The sequence below is a fragment of the Phyllostomus hastatus genome, unplaced genomic scaffold (assembly GCF_019186645.2).
Source record: "Phyllostomus hastatus isolate PE091 unplaced genomic scaffold, TTU_PhHast_1.1 phas_scaffold_190, whole genome shotgun sequence".
Lineage (NCBI taxonomy): Eukaryota > Metazoa > Chordata > Mammalia > Chiroptera > Phyllostomidae > Phyllostomus > Phyllostomus hastatus.
The window spans coordinates 265,258-286,956 of record NW_025334014.1 but is presented as its reverse complement, the minus strand read 5'-3'; the positions used below and the strand labels follow the sequence as shown (position 1 = coordinate 286,956).

At 37.1% G+C, this 21,699-nt stretch overlaps 2 protein-coding genes and 1 pseudogene across 2 annotated transcripts; all 3 read left to right on the top strand.

Moving 5' to 3' along the window:
• The first annotated feature begins 672 nt into the window (after positions 1 to 672).
• Positions 673 to 1,611, top strand: LOC123832449 (olfactory receptor 4P4-like). Its single transcript, XM_045860096.1, has one exon. It carries the CDS (start codon positions 673 to 675, stop codon positions 1,609 to 1,611), a length of 939 nt encoding a protein of 312 aa, XP_045716052.1.
• A 16,131-nt stretch (positions 1,612 to 17,742) lies between these two features.
• LOC123832469 (olfactory receptor 4C15-like) lies at positions 17,743 to 18,702 on the top strand. Its single transcript, XM_045860114.1, has one exon. The coding sequence runs from the start codon at positions 17,767 to 17,769 to the stop codon at positions 18,700 to 18,702; it is 936 nt and encodes a 311-aa protein (XP_045716070.1). The 5' UTR covers positions 17,743 to 17,766.
• Positions 18,703 to 18,747: 45 nt separating this feature from the next.
• On the top strand, positions 18,748 to 21,699 carry LOC123832448 (annotated as a pseudogene).

Sequence of the window (21,699 nt, the reverse complement as noted above, 5' to 3'; positions counted from 1 at the left end):
CTGTAAAAATAAGTATACTTCCATTATGAAATATCAGCATTTTATCTTCACAAATCACTAAGAAAAAAGTAAACAAACAATCAAAAATTATTTAAACTAATTGCATAGGCCTCTTGTAGAGAGGTTTTATCTTCCACCATGTAAATATAGCTATATCAGTACATAAAGCTTTAATTTTGTTTTCTACATTGTGCTAAATTACTTTGAGGAGCATGTATTCCACTAGTGACCACTGCTAAGCTTTGCATTTATTTTTGTACCATTAAACAAAAACTTTGTAGGACTTGGACTTGCATCTTCAACAAATCTGAGTTTGAAAGGATTTAGAGTGATGTCTTTTCCAAGGACTTAGATGTACATTACTTTAGAATTGGAAAATATTTGGCAAGTAATAATAGCTTTGCAATATTTTGAATTGATTGAATGCATTCATTTTTATTAATATGAAGATTAAATATAATTATCTGAAAGGCTGACCTATGGAAATCATCACAAGACTAATTAGGAAAAATACTATTGGATTTTTATTTTCTGGAACACTGGATCATGTCCATTAAACATAGTTTCATGATATTAGTGTTAGCACAAATCTTGTCCATGAACATTTCTGTCATTGACTTATGCATCATGTCTTTCCAGGGCCCTGTGAATGCATTTTTACTGCACTGGACCATGGAAAGTGGAAGTAATGTTACTGTGTTTATTCTCTTAGGACTATCTCAAAACAGGAACATTGAAATCCTCTGCTTTGTGTTGTTTTTATTTTGCTATGTTGCTATTTGGATGGGAAATTTGCTCATAATGATTTCTATCACATTCAGTCTGCTAGTTGACCAACCCATGTATTTCTTCCTTAATTACCTCTCCCTCTCCGACCTTTGCTATACATCAACAGTGACGCCCAAACTAATGACTGATTTACTGGCAGAAAGGAAGACCATTTCCTATAATAACTGCATGACACAGCTTTTTATCCTTCACTTCCTTGGAGGCATCGAAATCTTCATCCTCACAGGGATGGCCTATGACCGCTATGTGGCCATCTGCAAGCCCCTGCACTACTCCATCATCATGAGCAGGCAAAGGTGTAACACGATCATTGGAGCTTGTTGCACTGGGGGATTTCTACACTCTGCCAGTCAGTTTCTTCTCACCATCTTTCTGCCGTTCTGTGGCCCCAACGAGATAGATCACTACTTCTGTGATGTGTATCCTTTGTTGAAACTGGCTTGCACTGACACCTCCAGAATCAGTCTCTTGGTAATTGTCAATTCAGGTCTGATTGCTTTGGTGACATTTGTGATTTTGATGGTGTCTTATTTTCTGATACTACATACCATCAGGGCTTTCCCTGCAGAGAGCCGTGCCAAAGCTCTTTCCACCTGCAGTTCTCACATTACAGTTGTGGTCCTGTTTTTTGGGCCTGTTCTCTTCATTTACATTAGACCAGCCACAACTTTTCCAGAAGATAAAGTGCTTGCCCTTTTCTACACCATCATTGCGCCCATGTTCAATCCTCTGATCTACACACTCAGAAACATGGAGATGAAGACTGCTTTGAGGAAAGTGTGGTGCCAGAAAGCATTTTTGATTGGAAGGCAAATCATCTGAAAGCATTTTCCCTTCTCACCACAGACCCTGTTCAAGTGATACTTGTTCCATTTCAGTTTATTAAACCAGGAACTTTGCTGTGAGAAAAATAGCCAGAAAAATAAAAAATAATGATGTCATTTCATTAACATTAAAATTTACTATACCATACTTTCTCCTTTGTTTCTTAGTCTGTTCCTTATTTATATATTTGCCTAATAATTTGAGTCACCATTTCCTTGTTCAAGTTCTGTTATGCTTTGCTTTGATATTTTTTTCCTTCAGATTTCCCTGAGTTGCTAACTGGGGTCACCATTTTAATCTCTCTGCACTTGGGTCCCATGAATGAGTCTCCAAATGTATGTAAGCAATATCATACAGACCATCCCAGACCCAGAGAGTCCATAATACCTTGTTGTCCCCCTCCTGCATTCTCATCAAAAAGAAGCCTCAGAAATTTAGAACTATTTTTTCCTCCTCCATTCTTCCCCCTTCTTTTTTATAGCTGAGTAGTTTTCCATTGTGCAAATGTACAATAGTTATTTTATCCACTACTATACTAATGAACATGGGCTGTTTTCAAATCTTGGATATAGTAATTGATGCTGCAATGAATATAGGGATGTATGTATCATTATGCTAAGTGAAATAAGCCAGTCAGAGAAAGACAAGTACCATATGATTTCACGCAAGTGAATCTAATGAACAAAATGAACTAAAAAGCAAAATAGAGACAGACTCATGAATAGAGAGCAGGCCAACAGCTCTGGGGACGTTTGGGAGGGGGTGGAGGGATTGAGTGAAAATGGAAAAAAAAAGACATGGACAACAATATGGTAATTGGAGGGGGTGGAGGATGGGTGGAGGTGGAAGAGGGTATAGAGCCAAATAAAAGGTGATGAAAACAACAGAAAAAAGCTCTAGAAAAAATATAATTTATGTGCAGATATGGTTATATAAAAACTGGAAGAGTTTTTCTAAAGTGATTTTAATAAAATCATTTTAAAATCATAAAATTTTAATCATTATATAAAAATTTGCTATAAAATTCTCATTTATATGGTAATGAAATCATGGTATTGATTATGGATAAAGTAGCCATATAATTTATTGTCCAAACTAAGCCACAATATCACTGCCAGTAGCATTTCCCTAAGCTGTCCATTCTTCTCAGACATTTGAAAGTAGCCAGACATCCCACTCCTCTGGGACAATCCCATTCATGCCTAGTATCTCAGTGTCATTCTAAGTAGACCCCCCACTTTTGTACTCAAATATGGCTTAGTTTGGACATAGTGTCTAATGAAAAGTTATAAAGAACTTCAAATAGAGAGAAAATTGGAGACATCCTTAAACAGTGCATGTTTGTTGGTATATTAGAAATTTAAGAGAATTGTTATTAGAGCAGTTTGTAACTGAATTTCTAGTGAAATTATATGCAATCTACACCATGATACCAGTCAGTTTTCAAAGATAATTTTGAAGCAATGAATACATTATTAACAAATGTTTTATTTTTTAAAACACTTTACTTTGGTAGAGCCTTAAATTTATCACCCAATAAAATAATTGTCTTTTATAAATTATTATAAAGTAATAACAAAGATGACAATTGTAGTGAAAAGATTTCTCATTTTGCTCAAAATAAAAAATACAAAGTGGGTACAGTTGAACACTAAACACATAGATGAATGAAAATGCTAGTTGAGGGGCCCTAGAAAGGCAATTTTGCTTTCTCTTCTTTTTCTTCCTCTATAAAAAAGGGATGATAGTAGCTATCCTATAAGGGAATTTTGAGGGTAAATGGAAAAGAGTATTGTTCTTCAAATAGAAACTGCTGAAAATAATTTTATTGTTGTTAGTTTTTAATATTGGTAAATTAATTTTGTGAAACAGATGAATAAAATTTTTAACATGAATATTTCATTTTGTATTCTAAATGTTTTTGTATTAGACATATAAACATAAGGTTTTTGTGACATATCCATCATGTTTAAGTAACATTATAATAAAATATGATTTTAATCAACACTTGGTATTTATGAGAATTTTTTTCTTAAAAAGCTATATAAACTTTAGTTCTGAATTAATGATCTAATTATCTGCTTCATTTTGCAAATGGATAAACTGAAACTCTCAGAATTAAAATTTGTCTAATTATCAAACTCCAACCTAGAGGAGAAGTTGAATATTTAGGTAAAAATAAATCTTAAATTGGTGGTAGCTGTCAAAGTTTTATTTCAAGCTTGCCAGCAAGGGACAAGTCTTCATACAAATGAGATTAAAGATTTTACTCTTGATAGTGATGTATAATATATAGAAGAAAAAGTAGAAGGGAGAATTGGATGAAATTTTCAGACTAGATACAATGGAGGAATATCTGGTTAAAATTTTTAGGCAAAACATGTATTTGGGTGAGTGAATCCCATTCCCCAAAGATGATCTTCATTGCATTAAATTCTGTCAAAGGATTGCTCCCCATGACCCCCCAGAAGAATCATTACAGATTGTCCACTATATTTCCTTGAGCATGAGGACCTCTTCCTTTTTAGGAAAATTCTTTGTTGAAATCCTTGAAGGTGCTTCACCCCCCCCCCAAAAAATATATATAGATAGATATATAAATATATCTATCTATATATATAGATCCTTGGACCCATGAGGATGGAGTTGACAACAATCAAGAAACCCGTTTTGTGTGTATCAGGGCAGGCCAGTTTCAACAAAGGGTACATGGTGCAGAAAGTAAGACAATTGTAAAAAGAAACAGGTCCAAGGAATGCAAACCCCCTGACGCCGGCACGATGCTATGAGGGTGGACTTACACCTTTGCTGGCTCATGATGATGGCATAGTGGGGGCATTTGTAGATTTTAGATCATCCTTCATTCAATCAGTTTAAATGAATTAAAATGTTTAAATATCATTGATGCTTCTGCCTTTTGTATTTAATCACATGCAGTTTACTATAAGCAAAATTAAACTTAATGCTAATTAAGAGACACCCAGTGTAAGTTTTTAAATGTTGGCCTCAAGCATGATGGCATCAATACAATGTCTAAGGATATAGAACTTCTAAGTGACTCATCTGACTTATTTGACCTCCTTAACAGTTACAGGATAGGACTCCCAAGAAAACCAGCATATACTTGTTGTTCAGTGCACACAAAATATTTGCCATCGTTGGTCATTTGCTGGATTATAAAGCAAGCCACAACAAGTTACAATGGGCTCAAATCATTCAGAATATATTCTGTGACAATAATGTAATTAATTTAGAAATTACTAACTTATTCTTTAATTTTAACTTTACTGAATCTCTTTGCTGAGTTTCTCTCATATATAGGACAATGTTGGATTTAACTTTGTCATTAAATTTATTAATGTAATTAATATGTTCTGCTTTATTTCTGTAGTATCTTATGTAATATATATGATATTTTATATGTGTATGTATATATGCCCCCTTAATGTGTACCATATAAATAAATGGCTTCTCACCATTTAGTTTGTTTTGTTTGTGCTTTGCTTTTAGAAAGATTTGCATTTTTGGTGGCTGTATTTTATACACTTGGAACACCTTTGCTCAACCCTTTGATTTATATGCTGCAAAACGCAGAAGTGAAAAATGCCATGAGGAAGTTCTGGAGCAAGGCACTGGTCTCTGATGACAGACTATGAATGGATCTTTCCAATTTTTCTTCAGAGTTTGGACTGATCTAGAAGAAGACCATAGAGGATATTATCTTCTTATTGTGCAGTTAATTTAATCCTAACTCGGGAAATGAGAATTAGTTTCTTCAGGAAAATAGGCAATGTGAACACATGTATGGAGTGATGTTGAGTCAATTTCAACATACCTCTTTTATATATTGATTTTGAGAGAGAGAGAGAGAGAGATTTGTTGTTCTACCCACTTATGCATTCATTGGTTGACACTTGTATGTGTCCTGACTGGGGATAGAAACTGCAGTCTTGGCATATTAGACAATCTTCTAAGCAATTGAACTGTACAGCCAGGGCCAGAGTCAATTTAAAATAGAAGATACAGCCCAGGTACAAACAGCTATCGATGTTCACTGCTGTGTATCAGCCATTCTTGCCTGACTACTAGCATTGTGACTTTGATCTGGTGCTTTCGTTGCCTGCTTCATGTTGACTTGCAGTGTTCTCTGTTTATACTTACACTTGATATACTTATATCCACAGTCTGGCAGGTTCCCCTTCCTAGCAGCTCATTTATTAGACTCTGTTCTTTTAGTATCTGAACATGGACTTTCAACTTGGTTGTTCTTCCTGACGAACAAAGATGCACCAGATTACAATAATAGGAAGATCTCTATGTTTTAAGGGACAATGTATATAATCTAGCTACTATCCCTGTTGTTACTTGGGATTATATTTTGAATTTTTCTCATGTTTACCTAGATCCTTCTAGAATAATGACAGAATACAGTGAGAAAATTCACATTTCTGAAGGAGTTTTAAAAAAAAATTTAGAGAAACAGCAGAAAGAGAGAGAGAAAGATCTGGTTTTTTGTTCCATTTATTTATGCACTCATTGATTGATTCCTGTATGTGTCCTGAACAGGGATTTAACCTAAAACCTTGGTGTATTGGAGGGATGCTCTAACCAACTGAGCCACCAAGCCAGGGCTGAAGGAGACTTTTTATCTTAGAAAACTTTTAACTATTGAGATTGTACTCATTATTCTTTTTGTAAAAACTACTTTTTTTCTTCTAAAGAAATTCCCCTTAGAATTTTGGGGAAATATTTTTTCTCTTGAATCATACCAATAATAATAATTTATTTATAACATTGTATTCTTATGATTTCCACATAGATGGCCCAAATAAGGTAGACATATTCATGTGGGCTAGAAGTAAAGGCACAGTTGTTAATGATAGGGAATTTAAAAATAGTAACCAATTAATGTGAAAATATTTACCCTCTGATAATCATCACCATACTGTTGTGTCTATGAGTTATTTTTTTCTTTGCTGACTTCATTCATTTGGAAAAGGTGAAAACGTTCTAAAGGTACTTTCTAAAATTGTCACCCACATGTCCAATATTTAAAATTATGAGCTTATTGAAGTCTAATGATGTGACGGAACTTTTGCGATTTAGCACAGAATTAGTCACTGGGAAGATCTGAAAATGATACTGACTTCACTGCTTTTGAAGAAGAAATGACTATCTCAAAGATTTAAAAATCACCCTTATTGTATAATTGTGAAATTGCATGCCAAAATTTTCCTGAAAAAGGATGTTTCATCTTTTAAGAATTTCTTCTATTGTTCATGGTACATGTGAGACTTCGGGATTTACTATGATTGCAAGTGATTGATTATTTGTGCTATTACTGTTACAGTCTGTTTGTCCTAATGAACAGTCCCCTAATTATGAATAGTGATTGTATGTACTTTGTAACTGTTTACCCTTAGCACTGATTATTGCTATTGGATCAGTATCATAACAAAGTATATTTATTGAATAAATCAGAGACTTTTAAAATAAATCAATAATTTCAACAAGTTGAATTTTTCAGGTATATTAATTTCCCCTTGCCAATGATCAAACCAAAAGCAACCATGGAATATAACAACAAGCACAGGATTTCTCCTCCTGAAAGCATTTAGTCATGAGGATGCAAAGGTCGCCTGCTTTGTGCTCCTCTTGCTGTGCTAGATTATAATTCTCTCAGGAATCCTGCTCATTCTTTCCACCATCAGGGGCAGTTGCTTCAGTGAAAAGCCTCTTGTACTACACATTTTTCTCAGCTACCTGTCCTTGATGGATATCTGCTTCACCTCTACATTGTCCCCCAAACTGATCACAGACTTACTGGCCCCATGGAAGACTATCTCCTATGACAGCTGCATGGCCCAGATGTTTTACGTGTACTTCTTTGGTGCCATTGAGACCTTCATGTGGTGGTCATGACATATGACTACTATGCAACCATCTGCAGACCCCTTCACTCTATGGTCATCATGAGCAGACAGGTGTGGTATGTCCTTGTGATGGCTTAATTTTTGAGGCATTTATCCATCAACCCTCCATGTTCTGATTATTAGCGAACTTCCCTTAGTGGCTCTAAACAGATAGACCACCATTTCTTTGACGTGTTCTCCCTGATGAAGCTGGCCTGAACCAGCACCAGCCTGTTGGTTATTGCAGTCACCACCACCACCAGGGTGCTGTCCATTCTGACCTTTGCTATCTTGGTAATTTCTTACTTCATCATCCTGTCCACCCCCAGGACATGCTCCTCTGAGAGCTGCTGCAAAGCCCTTTCCACCTGTGGCTCACACATCACTGTTGTGTTCATGTTCTTGACTTTCATCTTCACTTAGGTCCCCATGGTCTATTCTGTCAGTAATAACAAGGCTTTTGACCTGTTTTACACCATGATTCCCCCTATGTTTAACTCTTTCATCTGAAAGCTGAGAAACACAGACATGAAGAATGCCATGAGGAAAGGTGATGTTTGATATGGATTATATGAAGGAAAGTGAAGCCTCTGGTGTGTGACCCTTTGTAGGTCTCCTTCTACACACAGAATTGTTAATGTTGACAGGTATAACTGCAGGGACAGAGAGTGATGTGTTGTCAGCAAAGGCTGCAAGTGTGAAGAGAGAAGGCCTTCAGTCACTCAATTCCTCTCCCTTTACCTGCCTAGGTCTCTATACCATGGGAGTTGGCCAAACGATCTCCAGGTCCCCTCAAGCTCTGACATTCAGTAACTTATGCCTGAGATTCTGGAATACTCTGCACATTATAATCCCAGACATAGTGAGCCCTATAAGCACTTTTGTCAGGGCAAATCATAAAGACAGCATGGTCTGGCAGTTGTGCCTTGCTTTAGGAAATAGATATCTTGACTGACATGCCTCTCAGATAGACAGAGAGGTCCTAAGCACTTCCATTTGTCTGAGGTTTCCATTGCAATGAAAAATAAAGCAATGCCAAAACACATACTAGTATTTTATATTTGAACTCTTTACATTAACAAATCATACTTCTAAAACATTGCAATGGTGGTATAATTATACTATTTGCACTATACTTATGGAAGTTATCTTGATTAAGTCTTAGTACCCTACCAATAGTATATCCTGTCTTTAGAAGTTTCAAATGGGATGATGAACCACTTTTTATTCAATGATAGAAATTTAATTTTATGACTGTATTTATAATCCAATCTTTAAATTGTCCCAGAGTGAACAAACTGATGGTTTTTATAAATGTGCAACATAGGAGATGTCCCTTCCTGTGTAAGGCCCTAATTTAAGAAGGGATATTGCAGCCCTGGCTGGCGTAGCTCAGTGGATTGAGCGCGGGCTGCGAACCAAAGTGTTGCAGGTTCGGTTCCCAGTCAGGACACATACCTGGGTTGCAGGCCATGACTCCCAGCAACCGCACATTGATGTTTCTCTCTCTCTCTCTTCCTCCCTCCCTTCCCTCTCTAGAAACAAATAAATAAAATCTTTAAAAAAAAAAGAAAGGATAATGCTAAAGAGATGGGTGTTCCCAGGTTAATTTTGCTAATCTTCAGTGTTCCTTATGCAAAAGGCATATGTTGACGTTACTTTAATACTGTGCACATACGTCTAATTTCCACTCAGGTAGGTCCTGACATTAGGGAAAAATAAAGAAGATTGAACTAAGAAGCAGAGATAACCACTTGAAAACTGGCCTAGGACAAGGTCACCTTTGGTACATTGATGTGTTTCCTTAATTTATTTCAGAATCCTATAGCTCTGTGAATTACAAGGGACTTCTGACATTCTCTAGGGTCATCCATTAGCACATTGTACACCTGAGGAACCAAGGCTGAGAGGGTGGGAAACCCAATATATCAAATATGAGAGACATGGACCTGATATTTTCTCGTGCTCATTCTGTTCATCTCAGTTTCCAAGAAGACATTGTATTGTATATACCTTTTTAAAAAAGATTTTACTTACTTATTTTTAGAGATAGGGGAAGGGAAGGAGAAAGAGAAAGAGAAATATCAATGTGTCATTGCCTCTCACACTCCCTCTACAGGGGACCTGGCTTGCAAACCAGGCATGTGCCCTGATGGGGATTTGACTGGTGACCTTTTGGTTTGCAGGCTGGCACTTAACCCATTGAGGCACACCAGGCAGGGCAAAATTGTATTGTATAAACTTAATGCATCATTGTGCCTTGTGTAACTGAAATCCAAGTTTTCAGGTGAGAATTACATTTGCAGAGATTAGCCCTAAGTTGATGAAGATTTTTAACAATAGTTTATCTCTTTCAAAGAAACATATGTACTGCCTGAAAAAGTAGAGAGCTTAGAGCTAGGGGAGGCAGAAAAGTAATGAAGTATATTGAAAGGGTGATGAAGACAAAGGCTGATCAAATCAGGGGTTAGTTTTGATGTTGACCTTAGTCAGTTACCTTCTGGGGAGATCACCCAACTCTGGAAGGTGAAGATGACCAGAAATGTCTGTAGCTGCATGGGCAGTATCTAGTTCTGGTGTTTATTTTAATAAGCCTGTCTTTGTAACAAGGCCCTGTCATCATTTTTATGCAGTTCATGGCACATTGGGCATTTAGATTTGGAAACATTGAGACTAGATAATACTGGATGTTCTTAGAGCACAAGAGGTCTATGAGACAATGAAATGCAAAGAGCTGTACCTTTGGATAGACAAGTTCTGTCCAGGTGGCATCCAGCCATGTAATATGCCAAATGGAGACATTTATTGAAGAAGATACAAGATACAGGAAACATTGTACATGGGATAATGATACCTCAGTCCCCTTCAAAGTAGGCACCTTGGGATCTCACACAGTTCTCCCAATTGCCATCAGCTGTCCTGTGGTAGTTTCCTGAATTCATTAACGGTCTGAACTCTTTTCCCTTTCAAAGGTGATTTTAGTTTTGGGAAAAGCCAGAAGTTGCAGGGTGTCAAATCTGGGCTGTAGTGGAACTGAGTCATCTGGGTGATTTGATGGTTTGCCAAAAAACTCTACAGGAGACATGATGCATGAACAGGTGTGTTATTGTGATGAAGCTGACAATTACCAGTTGCCCAGAGTTGCGGGTTCACGAATCATCCAAATAGTTTCCACAGAGGAATGTTCAAGCTTAAAGCAAAATTTGATGCAGATCCATTGCTCTAATTGCTCAGTCATTTTGAATGTGATGGCTACACAGTACACATGCTCACTCAACAGTACTTACCACCCCCACTGACTAGTACAGTGAAATCATGATTGTTCATGCATTTGCATTCCAGTCCACTCTTCTTTTCTGCCAGGTTACATCAATGTTGTTCAAACAACATTCTCATTATGTTAACATAGAATTATAATTTTCATTATATTAACAATTGCTGGACTTTTTCTGGACAGACCTTGTCAGATATCCCTACCTGCTTGGCTAATGAACACAAAGGAAGCTATACTTGAACTGAGTTTAGAACACTATGGAAAAATAAATGTTATTCATCTGATAACTTTTGTACACTATGCTCTTGCTTTTATGTCTTTGCATGAAGGTGTTGACTATCAAGGCATATTAGTGATGTTGAGGGTGAAGTTCCTAAGAAGGGAAAAACTGAGAGCCTCATTAGTCTCAAAAACCAGGAAGTGAAACATATGAAATAGTACTCAAGTTTCCACTAGTGACCTTATAAACTTGTTCTTGTTCACAAAAGTTCCTCAGGGGGAATACAAAACAGAGGAGTTCATAGAGTCTCCTCTTGGTTTTGGAAAGATGTAACCAAGATATTCGTATCCAGGCTTATTGGTTTGGAAACTCTTAGAATACATACTATTATCTGCTCAAAAATCCCTCACGATGATTCCAATGGTCAGTTGAGGTTGAGAAGTGCTGATCTGATCATCATTTTAAAACTGAGCAAATGGAGTTTCATGGAGACCCAGTGAGTATATGACCAAACTAGAGCAATAAACAAGGATTTATAATCAATAAACAATAGTTTCTTAATTATAACTTTTTTTAAACTTAAAGATTTTATTTGTTTATTTTTAAAGAGAAAGGAAGGAAAGGGAAGGAGAAATATGGGGAGAGAAACATCAATGTGTGGTTGTCTCTAGTGTGCCCCAGACCCGGGATCTGACCTCCAGCCCAGGCATATGCCCTGGCTGGGAATCGAACTGTTGACCCTTTTTCACTGGCCAGTGCTCAATCCACTGAGCCACCCCAGCCAGTGCTTAATTATAATTTTTAATACAGATGTCTTTCTGCCTTGGATCTTTCCTTTCCTTAATTTTATGAATTCATCAACATCAGAGATATTTTTTAAACCCCTATGCACAGTCCTTTACCTAAAGCTCATGCATGCACACACTCCAGAACACACTTGCAGGTATAGGCAGTTACTTAAATAATTAGATTTGTATCAAGGACAGGGAAACAATTGCAGAGGCAATTAATGAGGCATTCATTTGCTATAGAAAAATAATGCTTCCATTGTGTGAATGAGAAATGTAGCACCACAGCAGGTATCCATTCACATAAAAAAGATGTGTGTTTTTGTCCAGAATGAGTCCTTCTGGAATGTGTAGGTAGAAGCGGGTGACAGCAGAACTGCTCAGTTCAGACCATGGAGAAAATACAGTCCCCAGCCATGCATTTCAGCTAATTCTGTTTACCCTGCCAGATGTTCTTCCTCTCTCTCAGATGTAAAAGTAAGACTTGGAAAATACCTTCACATTTTTTTTCCAGCCACTGAATGGACTTTTATTTATAGAGAATAGAGATGGCCATCACCAGCACTTTCAAGGAACTCACTCATGGTGGGATCTATAATTCACAGTTTTTCCTTTTTAGAGAAAATCCGAAGTTGTAATGCTGTACTTAAAAGTAAGGTGTCATGGTCCAGGTATGAGGTTTAATGCAAAGTGTGAGTCTGTCATTTAACTGTGCACACTTGGACTAGTTTCATACATAACCTTCTGGCTCTCAGAATCTTTATTTTTGATGGGGGTTATATCACCAAGTTCACAGGGTTTAGAAACCAATAATACATGTGGAGTCAATAGGAGAGTGCTTGACACATAATACTGTCCATGCTCAATAAATATCAGCTGTTAGAATGCAAACTGTTTTTGGAAGGTTAGGAGGCCCTATTAATTCATCTAACGAAATCAGACCTGTGTTTAGTTTTCCATCTTTATGTTAAATCCAAATACCTTAGAAATGCAACAAGTGCATATTTCTGTCTTGACTTTCAAACAGCATTTAATTTATTCTTTCTAGTTGTATTCTCAATTACCATTCATGTGAGGATGAATGTCCTCGTGTAGTTTTGAATATTACTATCCTGGTGTTTTAGATTAAAAAGTGGAATTTTCAGAGGCTGTATAAAAAATACTGTTGTAGAAGCAGGATAATTCAACTGCTGTTTATCATTCACATTTGTAGATATAAGATTGCACTAATATTTCCATACTAAAGGCACACAGCCATTCATTAAGGGTAGGAAAGAGTGTCTTACTGAAGTCACAGAGCAGAATCTTCTACTTTTAATTATGTTCACTTAATCTTCCCCAGTGCATTTGATGTCATAAGTAGCCTCAGATTTCTGCATCAGAACTCTTCAGGAATAGTTACATGGCTGAACTTAAAATGGTTTAGTGCTAGTGGTTGTGGCTTTGCCTCTTTCTTAAAGTGAACCAAATCGCTAGGGCAATAGAAGAAAAGACAGTTCGGGCATCTGTCAGGAAGGACATAGGAGGGCACAGAGAAAGTTATTTTCTTTCAAATTCCAGAATCATTAATGGTGTACAAGTTGAGACACTTAGGGACATCAGCAGATTATTATGGAGAGGAGAGAAAGGGCTCTGAAATCTGAAGAAAACATTTCCCAGATAGTCAAAAAAGAACAGAATTAGTTAGCTAGAAAATAAATCTTTTATTGCGAAAGTAAAGAATACACTGGATTTAGGGAACTTAAGTACGGGAGTAGTTTTAATGTGGTTTAGATCTATTTTTAAAATTTTTAATAATTATATTTCCTTAGAAAAATACATGCAAATGTGACTGATATGTACAAATAGGTATGCATAAATGCATCTAAAATTCACTGCTTGCAATATAATTACAAAGTACTACTTATGAGAACCTTACTACTAATTTTTCATACTTTGGAATGTTATATGTACTTTGAAATTGAAAGAGGAATTTCTATTGTTTTTGGAACAATGGATGCTAGCATCAGTTTGCTGCCAGAATGGATGAGAAAGAAATAGTGGGCACTGGGGAGAGAGGGGAGGCCAAATTCCCAAGGCCATAGCCCCATGAGGTGGACTAAAGCCTACAGTCCATGGGTGGGAGGGGCCCTGCACAATCTGGTGCTGCTCCAGTATATTAAAATACATGGCTATGAAGAAAGGAAGGACCTTGGAATCTTCTAGGGAAAATATGAACAGAATCAGCTGCTTTCTGTAGGACTGTATGAGCTACAAATTGATTTCAAAGTGAGTATAAAGATTGGGAAGGGCTGGGCCAATGATTGGCTATTTATAGAAGATTTCCACTAGTTTACGATTTTTAGTGTAAGATTCTATGTATGTTAGCATGTTAGTTCCACTTATGCAAATTAACTATACTGGAGGTAATAAAATTGTACTCAACACTCATCTGCTTTGTTTTTAACAGTAGAGATAGAGGATAATGTGGTGTTCAGGGTATTAAACTTGATTCTTTTTGGTTTTCTGGATGACTCTCAACCCACTGAGCTACACCAGTCAGGGTTTAAGCTTGACCCTTAATGTTAACTCTACGTGCCAAAAGTAAGTCTACCATATGTTCTCTTCTAAATTTCAAAATTATATTAAAATGTCTGTGCAAAGAAGCAGAATTATTACAATTTTTTATTTTCTCAATTAACATATTATAAACATGCCTCACCATCTATGTCCTTGTATTATTTAGTATTCACAGCATCTTAATTTGTAGTACCCTGAGTTGCATAAACATCTTCCTATTATTGAACATATTATGTATTTCTAAAGTTTTACTCTTATGAAAAGCATGCATCATCTTCAGTTACAGAACTTACACTCCCTCATTTCATCTTTAGAAAATTTTTCAGGATTGGGTTCTAAAAAAAGGAATAGAAACAGGTTTATAATCCTGGAAATATTTGTTAAAATGTTTCTGAAAGGATTACATGAAATCAAGTAGTTCGATTGCAATTTTAGAATTAATATAATTTTGCCCCTTTTTATTGAATTGATTGGGGTGACACTGGTTAACAAAATTATACAATTTTCAGGCAAACAATTCAACAACACATCATCTGTACACTGTAGTGTGTGTTTAGCACTACAAGTGTAGTTTCTGTCTGTCACCATTTATTTATCCCCCCATTCCCTCTTCCACCACACCCCCCTTTCCTCTCCCTGACGATCACCACATTGTTGTCCATGACCATGAGTGTTCTGTCTTTTCTTTTTTTTTTTTTGCTCAGTGCCCTCACTTCTCCCACCTAGCAGCCCTCTCCCTCAACAGCTGTCATCCTGTTCTTTCTATCTATGAGTCTGTCTCTATTTTGTTTGTTCATTCACTTTGTTCATTAGATTCTACATATGACTGAGATGATATGGTACTTGTCTTTCTCTGACTGGCTTACTTCACTCAGCATGATGCTCTTTGGATCCATCCATATTGTCTCAGAGGGTAAGATTTTCTTTTTTTTTACAGCCCAGAAGTATTCTCTTGTGTGAATGTATCTTTAGTGAGGGTGAGGATGTGGAGAATAGGGAACCCTGCTGCACTGTTGTTGGGAATGCAGATTGGCACAACCATTTTGGAAAACACTATGGAGTTACCTCAAAAATTAATCATGTAATTGTCTTATAACCCAGTGATTCTATTTCTGCGAATTTATCTGAAAAATCCCACAACACTGATTTGAAAGAATATATGCCCACTATGTTCATTGCTGACAAGCTGATAAATGCTGGATCATACATTGGTATCTTTTACTTTTTAACAAATGGTCATTGACTGATTCAGTGACCTTCCAGGGTTGGCTTTATACTCTTGTTTTCTTGCTGGCAATTTGTAGTTGAATATGGTGTTCACAGTGCAGCTTTTTAAAAGAATATCTAGTACCTTGGGAATATAATGGGAATGGTTATTTTAAAGTAAGCATGAAAACATATATTACCATAAACAATCATACCTTTATTGTAAAATCTTTTTGTTAGCTCTGAATGGTTTTCACAAAGATCAGGTTATTTTTCATTCTCACAGTAAGCCTCATTATTATTTTATTTACTGATTTAATAGACTGATTATATGTATATGCACACACACATTTGAGAAATAAATTTCTGTTATATGTACAGGTGAGGAACAACCATTCTTGGAAACTGATGTCTGGCTATGGAAAATAGTCAGTAGTTGGAGTAACTATCTGGAAGACTTATGGATGAGGTTGCTGTCTTGCTAAGTGAGAGAATAGTGACTAAAATTGGTGAGGGCACTTGTCATAAGCAAGTTTTGCATTTTGCCAATTTGACACCATAATCCTGTGGGATGAGCTCATAGGTTATACATGAACATACTTAGTTTGCAATAAAGTTATATAAATGATAACTTGTATAATATTAGATTGGGCCACATAGTATAAGCAATTAATAAATATTTTAAAAAGTCTCAAGACTCTAGCTATTCTGAACATACTGTTTCTATTCCTTACCTATGTGGTTGTTGCCAATTTGTATCTGTAATAATTGGACTATTACTTTCTGAATCTACATATCTTGCTCTGTGTCATTAAGGGGCCTCCTTCAAGCACAAGGAAAGGAATCAAAGACTTTGATTTCCACAGGTGTATGAAGGCAGCAGAAGGGCCAGCTCTGCTCTTTTCTCTCTAGATCCATTAAAAATACTTAAGTGTTGGAGCCAGGATTCTGTGTTTCAGTTCCAGACCCAGCATGTTATTTGACATTTTCTTTTTAAGTATGGACTGTCTTTCAGAAAAATAGGGATAATAAGATATAACATGAATTGTTTCTTAGGACTATTTCTTAAACAGCTGCTTTCTTTACATTAGTTAACTTGGTCATGCTTACAATACCCTTAAGTAGGTATTATTATTTTTCATAAACAAATTGTTCTTTTTTTAAATGATGAATGAAGAAAGAACCTAACTCAGCATGTGCATACTTATTATGTGTTAGTGCAGAGCTAGGCACTTTTCCATAGAGTTTTCCTTTTTTATAGGTAATGAATTAATTCATCTTTTTTTGTTTTGTTTTCTTAATGAACTTATTGGGGTGACAGTGGTTAATAAAATTATATAGACATCAAGTGTACAATTCTATAATACATCACCTATATATTGTATTGTGTGTTCACCATCAAAAGTCAAGACTCCTTCTATCACCATTTATTCACCCTTTAAGCTTTTCTACATACCTTCTGTGGGCACCCCCCTTCCCTCTGGTAATCACCATACTATTGTCTGTCCATGAGTTGTTTTTCTTAATCCTTTCACCTTTTTATCTAGTCCCCTAACCCACCTCCACTCTGACAGCTGTCAGTCTGCTTTCTGTATTCATCTTAAAGGCCCAATTCAGTTCAATGTTAAAAAAAATTGGATAAGTAGTGATGATTTTCAAATGACTCTTAAACTAAGGGTTATTTCTTCTTCTCTGTGTAGATAAGGTCATCTCCTGGTAAGTGGTGACATGCGAGCTACCCCATTCCCATTCCACACTAATGACAGGAATGACCAATAAATTACAAGTTCTTTGTCTTCAGTGTGGATGTGACTTCAGAACCCTCCTCAGCAATTCAGTCCAGGAAACGACTGCTAAGCAATCTACTTTGGCAGTGGAGATTAAAACTATGTCTCTTCCCTATGGTATATGAATACTTCTCCCACAGATAAGCTCTGGTCACTTTAAAGTATTGAAGAATTTATCTCCTCCTGACTTCTGCCTGACCTCCTACTACAGCCTTCAATAAATTTCTAATTTTCTCTTTTCCTTTACAACAGAAACATGTAATCAGCTTTTCACATGGATGCACCAACTGGTTGATGACTGTGATGCAATGGTATCATAAACTGGTCCCAAGTGAATTTTTCTTTTTCTCATTATTGCAGATTTTATATGCTTACACTGGCAGCATTTAGCTTTTCTTTGGAAATCATGCAAAACCAAAGCTTCGTAACTGAGTTCGTCCTCTTGGGACTTTCACAGAATCCAAACGTTCAGAAAATAGTATTTGTTATATTTTTGTTCAGCTACATGGCAACTCTTGGGGGCAACTTGCTAATTGTGGTGACCATCAGCAGCAGCCCAGCACTCCTCAGCTACCCCATGTACTTCTTCTTGGTTTTCTTGTCCTTCCTGGATGCCTGCTTTTCCACCGCCATTGCCCCAAAGATGATTGTGGACTCTCTCTCTGAGAGGAAGACCATCTCCTTTGAGGGCTGCATGACCCAGCTCTTTGCTGAACACTTCTTTGCTGGAGCAGAGGTTATTGTCCTCACAGTCATGGCCTATGACCGCTATGTGGCCATCTGCATGCCCTTGCATTACTCGTCTATCATGAACTGGAGGCTCTGTGGCATTCTGATGGGGGTGGCCTGGACAGGGGGCTTCCTGCATTCCACAATACAAATTCTCTTTGCTTTACAGCTGCCCTTCTGTGGCCCCAATGTCATCGATCATTTCATATGTGACTTGTACCCTTTACTAGAGCTGGCCTGCACTGACACTCATGTGTTTGGCCTTTTGGTGGTGGCCAACAGTGGGTTTATCTGCATCATAATCTTCTCTTTGTTGCTTGTCTCCTATGGCATCATCCTGTGCTCTCTGAGAACCCACAGTACTGCAGGGCGGTTGAAGGCTCTCTCCACTTGTGGATCTCACATTACTGTTGTGGTTTTGTTCTTTGTCCCCTGCATATTCACATATGCCCGACCTCCATCCACTTTCTCCTTTGACAAAATGGTGACAATATTTTACACCATCCTAACCCCCTTGCTCAATCCTTTGATTTACACCATCAGGAATAAGGAAGTGAAAAATGCCATGAAGAATGTGTGGAACAGAGTAATGGTAGTTTGTAATGAAAGGTGAGACTGATTCAATGGAATCTACACTCAGTGTGTGTTCTAAGACATGATGGAGCTGCTGAATGTAGTTCCTGCAATGAACGAGGACAGGGCTGATCTTTCTCCATACCTGGGTTTTCAAGAACCCTTGTCCATGATTCATAACTGCACTTTCTTTCTGGTTTGGGGGCAGTGATATTGCAGTAGGTCATAGAGACAGTAACTGAGTTTTGTGATGAAATCTTGCATCAAACTATCCTCTGTAATATTTTCATTTGCTCCCTCCCCTGTCTGTCTTTCTGTATGCTACTCTCTGAGTTTTCTTTCCTTGGTTCTGCTCACTCTCACTCTCTCCTCTCTCCTGTACTCACTTCACCCATTCTGTCCTCTTGATTCTTCAGCAATCTTATTTATTTAGGTTTCTATTTTCTGCTTGGATATTTGCTTCAACTTGCAATATACAGAACTTGATTCTGGAGTTAAACCAGAAAATTAAGGTATTAATTCATGTAATTCTTGGAGGGATCAGAATTTTTCTTTTCTAGGATCTACATGATCCTAGAAAGTCTACATGAAATGTACATGAAATGGGCTTGAAGTTTTATGTGACATGGTTGGTGAATGCTAGCGAGAGAGGCTACCTAGTAGTACTCCACTCTAATTTTAACCTAACTGTACTTGGAAAAATTTCCTTCCTTCCTTCCTCCCTTCCTTCCTTCCTTCTTTTTAATTTTTGTTCAAGTACAGTTGTCTCCATTTCCCCACAACCACTTCTCCTCACCCAGCCATCCCACTCCCCACCCTTGATCATACCCCTCTTTCGTTTTGTCCCTGAGTCCTTTGTACATGTTGATGACAACCCTTTCCTCCTCCCCCTATTATCTCCTCCCATCTCCCCTCTGGTACTGTCAGTGTGTTCTTAATTTCAATGTCTCTGATTATATTTTGATTTCTTGTTTGTTTTGTTGTTTCCCCAGTAAATGAGTGGATGAAAAAAGTATGATACATTTACATGATGGAATAGTATGCAGCAGAAGGAAAGAAAGAGTCCTACCCTTTCTGACAGCATGAATTGAACTGGAGAGCATTATGCTAAGTGAAATAAGCCAAGTGGTAAAAGAGAAATATCATATGATCTCACCTATAAGTGGGAAAAGTTTCTGTATCTCAGGTCAAAGTTTCCACATTGAAAGGACCAAGAAAATGGGCACATTTACCTTATAAAAGAATGTGCAGGTCAAATGAAATAACCTTAGTGAAAATTGTTTGAATAATAAGATTATACAACAAGAATGATATATAATCTAGGATTGTGTCATTTAATTCAATATATAGTTAATAACACACAGCAATACAGATGAAAAGGTGATAGAGGCATTTGCCCATCTTGGAAAAAAGGGGAGACTTGTGGTATCAAATATATTTGAACTGGTTTAAAATTTCAAGAGGTAAAAGTAACAATTAAAGAAGGGAAAATTACATTCTCCACTACTGTGTTCTCTCCCTGGATCAGGGAGTTAGGAAAGTGCAGGAGTGTTAGGCAACATGAATGAGTGAGTTCAGTGATAAAACCTCCGAAAGTGTTGGTCTGATCTAATGTGTACATCTTTTCAGGAGCTAAGTTCGTGTCTTATGTCCCCGAAACTTCTCTTTGCTTATTGAAAATAAAACAAAGGAGAATTATATGACCTGGCTTTCATGGTTGTCCAACATCTGTCCATAATTTTATCTCTTACAAGTTTTTGATTAACAACATCAGTTTTTAGGGAGATCATCTCTATATTTGATCTCTATTATTGATCAAAGCAATATTTGTGGTCTTTTTGATTCTTTTCCTTACAGCACTGTCAGTGAACTTTCTCATTGTAGTGACTATTAAAACAAGCCAGACCCTTGGGAATCCCATGTACTTCTTCCTGTTCTATCTGTCCTATGCTGATGCCTGCCTCTGTACAACCACAGCCCTCAGATTGATTGTGAATGCCCTTTCTCAGAAGAAGACCATTTCCTACAGTGAGTGCATGACTCAGGTCTTCACAGTCCACTTCTGTGGGTGCATGGAGATCTTTGTGCTCATCCTCATGGCCTTTGATTGCTGCATTGACATTTGCAGACCCTTGCAATACTGAATCATCATGAGCCAGCAAGTCTCTGGTGTGTTGGTGTTCTGGCCTGGGTGGGATCTTGTATCCACTCTTCAGCACAGATTTTCCTGGCTTTGCAATTGCCCTTTTGTGGGTCAACCCCAATGTGGTTGATCACTATTTTTGTGACTTGCAGCTTTTGTTGAAACTTGCCTGTGTGGACCCATATGTGATCAATTTGCTAGCTGTCTCTAATAGTGGGGCCATTTGCATGGTGAGTTTTATAATCCTGCTTATCTCCTATGTTGTCATCTTGTACTCTCTGAGAAACCCCAACATAGAAGGAAGGTGAAAAGTCCTTTCCACATGCACATCCCACTTTATTGTGGTTATTATATTTTTCTGTCCATATGTATTCATATATACATGCCCACCAACCACGTTTCCAGCAGACAAGATGGTGGCTGTATTTTACACAATTGGGACACCCTTGCTCAACCCTCTGATCTATACACTGAGGAATGCCAAGGTGAAAAATGCCATGAAAAAACTTAAGGTGTAGCAAAGTATGACTTCAGTTAATAAATACTATACAGGGACTCCAATGTATGCTTCCTTAATATCTTATTTTTTTGTTTCATGGGCAGGAAAGGTAAAATATTCTTTGGGAGAAATAAACAAGAAATCTGAGAGGATTGCATTAGAATATGGTATCACTTAAAGTCCCATAATCATTTTGAACAACCTAGGATGACCCTTGCTTAAATTCTATCAACATTTGGTCATACTCATTAGGTAATTTAGCTTCCTATACATTTTTTTCTTTGGAAAGAAAAGTACTGACAAATGACAGAATAAGTGCATGTGCTTGCATGTGTGTATACGCACCATTTTTTTCCCCTACATTTCATTCCTATAAATGCAGTCATCAGAGTTAA

What these genes read in the sequence shown, in the direction of transcription:
- LOC123832449 (XM_045860096.1), top strand. Translation starts at nt 673, where the DNA reads ATGGAAAGTGGAAGTAATGTTACTGTGTTTATTCTCTTAGGACTATCT.
- LOC123832469 (XM_045860114.1), top strand. Translation starts at nt 17,767, where the DNA reads ATGCAAAACCAAAGCTTCGTAACTGAGTTCGTCCTCTTGGGACTTTCA.